Source organism: Agrilus planipennis, unplaced genomic scaffold (genome assembly GCF_000699045.2).
Source record: "Agrilus planipennis isolate EAB-ADULT unplaced genomic scaffold, Apla_2.0 scaffold101, whole genome shotgun sequence".
NCBI classification, from domain to species: Eukaryota; Metazoa; Arthropoda; class Insecta; order Coleoptera; family Buprestidae; genus Agrilus; species Agrilus planipennis.
In genome coordinates, this window is record NW_020438899.1 from 386,491 (window position 1) to 392,735 (window position 6,245).

Consider the following 6,245-nt stretch of genomic DNA (forward strand, 5'->3'; position numbering starts at 1 on the left):
GCGGATCGCGATTTCGATCTTTTTGGATCTCATCAGCGCGTCGCAGGCAGCTCCGACAGAACACAGACCAACCTTTACCTGCTGTCTTAACAGCGCGTTTTAGAAAATACCACAAATGGCGTGGTGAGCGCCATCTGTAGTACGATGCTACATTTGAGGATTACGTATGCTCCAACAAGGTCCATTTAAAAATATGGATATCTACTTGCTGAAACGCCGGAATTAGTTTCAGCAAGTAGATATCCATATTTTTAAATGGACCTTGTTGTAGCATACGTAATCCTCAAATGTAGCATCGTACTACAGATAGCGCTCACCACGCCATTTGTGGTATTTTCTAATACGTACAGGTATTAATAATAGTGAACAAAATTCATTCAACATTTTAAGAACTTAAATAATAATACCTAATCTATAAATTTAAATACAATGCAACATACATACATAATGATGCTATTACAAATCCGCTTCTACGTACGTATTAAAAAAATCTTGAACAGCTATTTGAGCATTACGCGGTAGAAGTCTAGCGTAATTGTTCACTGTCGTTAGATAATTAGGAACACCAACTTCAAATTGATCACTTCTTTGGGCTTTCATAATTTCTTTTGCCAGTTCACTAGGCACAAGCATGGGCATCGCATTTTCAAATTTAATTTTAGGTTTCCGGCAAAGTCCTGTATTTGTCATGTAGGGAAAAAGTGTAGTTAACTGTATTCGATTATTGGGATTACTGTGAAGTTCTTCAAACAAACTTTCCATAAGTCCTGCAACAGCGAATTTAGAAGCGCAATATGGAGCTAAATTCCTTATCCCAAATAGACCAGCACAAGAAGATAATGCAACAATGTGTCCTTCGTTGTTCTTCATCATATCAGGAAGAAATGCTTCTATTGTCCAAATGTGAGCGTAAACGTTTACCTTAAATATTCTGTCAATTTCATCGGGAGTATGATCTAATAAAGCATGACACGGCATGATTCCAGCATTATTAATGAGAATATCCACTTTTCCAACTTCTTTCCGCATAGCTTTAGCAGTTCGAAATACTTGTTCCCTATCGGAAACATCGCATTTGTAAAAATAACATTTCTGATACTTGTTTTGAACAATTTCTTCCTGGGTTTCTTTGTTTCCTTTGTCGTTAAGGTCCCATCCAACTACAGTAGCACCTTCTGCAGCATAAAGTAGCGCCAGTTCTCTTCCTATCCCGTGACCTGTTCCTGTTATGAGGACTACTTTGCCTTTGACTTCTTTGAGAGTTGGCGGAACGAGAATTTTGTACAGACTCTCACCAATGTAGAAAAATATTTTTAGAATGAGAAGTAAACTCTCCGCAATGATCTGAAGAACTTCTAAAACTATTTTGCTGCTTGATTTTTTATTAATCACCTCTTTTGTTTCACCACTCATTTTACTCCATACACGTTTTAAAGTTTTGTCACTTATTACTTAATACGGCAAGTCACACATTAATACACACTGATGGCTAAGTTTGCACCAGTAAGCATGGTCTGAATTATGGTTAATATTAAAAGGAAGCATGCGCCTGAAATTAAAATCTGTTGGAAACTAATAACAGCGTCAATGACATACTATGATGACTAGGAAACGATATACAACTATGAGTAGTTAGAAGTGCTATTTACCATTTATAAAAATTGCTTTGTTTTCACTATAATGACAAAATAATTTACATAGGTACGTAATATTCTAGTGGAGGGGAAAGTTGATTAAACTTTCGCCGAAAAATTATTTCTTACAAACCACATTTTGCGGAAGTATCTTTTACAATCAGAGATGTAAATTTATTTTAACAAAATGAAGGGAATGCAAAGGCACAAAATATGTTTAAGTATAGGTACACCTAATGCATGCCGCATCACTGCATTGCACAAAAAATAGTACATATTAAATATATGAAACAAAAGAAATACTAAATATTAAAAATCAGATACAAAGAAAAAAAATATGTCAAATATGTGTAAATACACTTGACATATGTCATATCGTTATCAGTGAGATCTTGTATTTATTAGGTGACGTCATAAAAGTGGTACAGCTATATCGTACAAATTCGTATATACAGAAAAATGTCTGCATTCATTTGTACTAAAGAAAGTTCGAAAGTTACACCTTAAAAAAAAATAATTTTGCACAAAAAAGAGCAAATAAATTATATGGGACACATAAGCAAATTGTAATTTAGCAATGAAACAAAGTAAACGTAAAATATTAAAAATCAGATTAAAAATTAAAAAAGTTCCACTGCATAGAGTGTCGAGGGTGTCGTACAACATAGTGTCAAGCGGAAACAGGAATAAATTAGCTGATCTCAAGGAACATTTCCGTCTATAAATACTTATGCTAGGTGATTACCGATAGTTTTGAGGTTGTGACTTATAAAAAATTATTTGATTTTCTTAACGTAGATTAAAATTTACATAACCAAAATCCGATGTGTGTAGCAATCGTGTAGACAAAATTTGGTTTTCTTGACTAATTATTATACATTAGAAATAAATTGAGAAGTACTTACATATAATCAGTATTTTATAATAATTTACTTTTATAACAGTAATTAACGAAAGCGAATCAAAACGATTGAAGCCTTGTAATTATAAAAATAGTTCCTTACTACTGTAATAATAAGAGAATATTCGAGCTCGACGACGGCCTAAGAGCATAATTCTTTCTCAAGGAAACGTCAATAATTCCTTGCCAATGCAGGCGCACATTTCTGTACAAAAAGCCATACGTTTGGATATCTTTATGTTTTGTAAATACTAAAATACGAGAGACATTTTTAGATAATACACTGATAGAATCTGTACTACTTACAATAGATGACTTGCATGAAATTTCAAATTCGCTTTTTTTGCTTTTAATCAATTCTATTTTACTATTAAACCATAACGTAGTCGTTTGTTTTTTATCGTAACAATCAAACATGTGCGCGGTTATTTTGAAATCAGAAACAAGCGATCGCATTGGTCGGACCATTTTGTGACGTCATTGTACACGGTCGGTTTGTGTCGTACAGTGTTTGATGGTGTTTAGTAGATATTTTCGCAAATTTTTGTTGTTACAAGCTATTAAAGACAACATTTGATAAATAATATTATACATACATAAGTTTATAACTACAGTAATTCCGTTATTACAAAGCTCCTGATGTCGATTGTCGATGATTAAACCGAATCAGGAATTTTGAGAAGACCAGTTTCCTGCATGCCCCATAAATTCAAATAAAGGACCAAGAATAAAGTAATAAAACAAACTTTCGTAAATTTTAAGTTGCATATTTTGGTTCAGTCTTATTTTTGCATAAAAATTATTTAGACCCAGGTTCACCAGTGATTGTTACATATATATACTCTACTTTTTTATAACTATTTCGTTTATTTTCAAAGAGTTTAATAATATTTTGTTCAGGAAATATATGTATTTAGTGATTATTTGAAAGATATTTTGTATATTTGGAAAAGCGCAATCAGAAAATCTATCGAAGGTAGATATATTTATGATGATCCGCAGAGATAAATATGTACGTAACTATCTTACTGATTTGTATTTTATCGATAGTTGTAGTTCAACTTTGCCGTTTTTTGGGAAGGTTGCTTCATAAAAAAAGTAATGTAATAAAAATGCCCATAACAGGGACCGAAATAATTTCACTTACTTAATATTTTAACTACATCATAACTACAATAGTTTTGGCAGTCTTAACGACATAGTAACTACCTAGCTATCGGCTTCTCCTTGGGTCACGCCAGCCTGCCAACATGGCCAGTCGTTTAAATTGTATAATTTAAGATAAGAATTTTATTTTTTTTTTAATTACATTAACACGTTAAAAGTTTTACTATTTAATTCGGTATTTTGCTTGATCAGTGTACCGATTAAAAATATAAAAAAATAATGCCAGAGGTCTATAAGTTAATTTTATTTGTGATCCAGAAATTCCTCTAGCAGTCTTGCCGTTTTCATGATTTAGAATACAGTTTTCCGCGTTTCTGAACTCCTTATAAATAATTTTCTTTTTGGGAAGAAAATTTTTAAAAACATGGCTCACAAGTAAGTATTTAATATGGCTGAATTGGTCTACACTCACCTATAAAATTAAATTTCGAAAAGAGAAACTTCAAAAAGGGGTTCATTCAATCTACTTTTAATACTTAAAATAATGAATGTATACTTGTATTTGTTAGAAGCGTCCTCAAGTTTCAAGTGTCTTAAGCAGTGAGTAGGTATGTAAAACACTTGTTGCCTGTTAAGATTACAAAACTGCATGTACTCTGCTGTAATTTTTTTTAAATAACGTCATTTGAAAAAAATATACATAATGAAATTAAATCTAGTTAGTCACTATCAATGCATACTTAACATATGTGCTAAGTACCTAAGGTTAATGTAGTCCAACCTTCATAAATTAAATTCTGAATTAGAATACACATTCCCATGTATAACAATAAAGATATCGATTTTAAAATATCACAATCATAACAACACCTATTACATTAAAATGAAATTAAGTTTACCAATTTTTGTGAATTATGGACCAAATATGTGTAAATACACTTGACATATGTCATATCGTTATCAGTGAGATCTTGTATTTATTAGGTGACGTCATAAAAGTGGTACAGCTATATCGTACAAATTCGTATATACAGAAAAATTATTGGATTAAAACAGCAGTTCCGAAATTAGTTTTATTTCTATTTAAATTATTTAATAAAATTAACATTTCAAGAAATTAACAAAAAAACGATTAGTTTACTGCACAAGTAGAGCGAGTGGCTGACAAAATAATTTGAATCCTATGTTTATTCAGATAGAGTTGCAAATGTTTTTAAGTTTTTTGTTAATATTGCAAAGTTCATGTTTTAACACGTACATTTTGAAAATTTTGAAATGTGACGTTACGAAATTTAGGACCCTTCCCAACCCCTTGTCACACAATGTCACACTTCGTCGACCCCTTCCCTCCCCCTTAACGTGTAACGTAATTTATGGATGAGCCCTTACCTGTCATATTGACTGCAATCGGTTACACATAAGCGCGGTCTAGTTCATGTTCATGTCTCTGTTACGTGTAGTATATCTTTTGTTGATAATAACACTTCACATTTACATATTGTGTACATAACAAAATGATTTGATTGAAAACCAATTTTCAAAAAGTAACACCTATTTAATGACTTACCTACTAGTGTAGGTAACATCTTTTACATTTCGTCTACTTTTAATCTGTTAAGCATTTTCTTCTCTAGTAGATAGATAGGCAGGTACTTAATGTAATACCTAGAGGTACATTAAGTAGGTATTATATATTCTTCCACAAAGTGTGGCCATCTTAAATTGTTTTTGAAACCAGGTTGCTTCATTGTATTTAGTAATATAAAAAAATAAAAACCAAGCTTTGCCGCTTCGTTATAGGCATATAAAAATTGTAAAATATAAAGTAAAAAATGTAGATTCTAAGCTAAAAGTAGATATGAAGGCTGTATGTTTGAGGGGCAAAATCAGTAAACTGATTGAATTATATACTTATATGTACTAATATTTTTCCAAACTTTCTCATAAAAATTTTATTTACCCCACTTACCTTTCATAAATGTAGTTACAAGAATATCAAAAAAATCTATGTAAGTTGTTTTAAATAACAAATTATTATCAGTTGGAAATTTAAGAAGTGCTTATCTGATATTTTATGAAATATTTATACTTACATAAATTCTAAATGTTTGAAGTTCATAGAAAGTTGTAAAAAACACCTTTCTAACACGTATTTCCTTAAATGAAATGATGCTTCCAATGCTTTTAAAAGCGACCATGCTTGAAATAAATTTGAAGTAAATACAATGGTCTCAGAAAGTGTTTAATTAGGATTTTCGATATAGATAGGTACATCCTGCATTCAAAAAAAAGAATATCTGTGTGCTGTGATAAAAGTTTTAATACTAACACGTACAAAATAATTCGAAGTGGTCTGTATTCTGTCGAAACTGCCAAACGCGGATCGCGATTTCGATCTTTTTGGATCTCATCAGCGCGTCGTAAGCAGCTCCGACAGAACACAGGTCAACCTTTACCTGCTGTCTTAACAGCGCGTTTTCGAAAATACCACAAATGGCGTGGTGAGCGCCATCTGTAGTACGATGCTACATTTGAGGATTACGTATGCTCCAACAAGGTCCATTTAAATATATGGATATCTACTTGCTGAAACGAATCCCGGC

The 6,245-nt window shown here is 31.9% G+C and overlaps 1 protein-coding gene across 1 annotated transcript; it reads right to left on the reverse strand.

Annotated features, from left to right (window-relative positions):
- Nucleotides 1-266: 266 nt before the first annotated feature.
- On the reverse strand, nucleotides 267-1,680 carry LOC108735600 (short-chain dehydrogenase/reductase family 16C member 6-like). The gene has a single exon (XM_018467617.2). It carries the CDS (start codon nucleotides 1,411-1,413, stop codon nucleotides 457-459), a length of 957 nt encoding a protein of 318 aa, XP_018323119.1. The 5' UTR covers nucleotides 1,414-1,680; the 3' UTR covers nucleotides 267-456.
- Between the last annotated feature and the right edge of the window lie 4,565 nt (nucleotides 1,681-6,245).

What these genes read in the sequence shown, in the direction of transcription:
- LOC108735600 (XM_018467617.2), bottom strand. Translation starts at nt 1,413, where the DNA reads ATGAGTGGTGAAACAAAAGAGGTGATTAATAAAAAATCAAGCAGCAAA.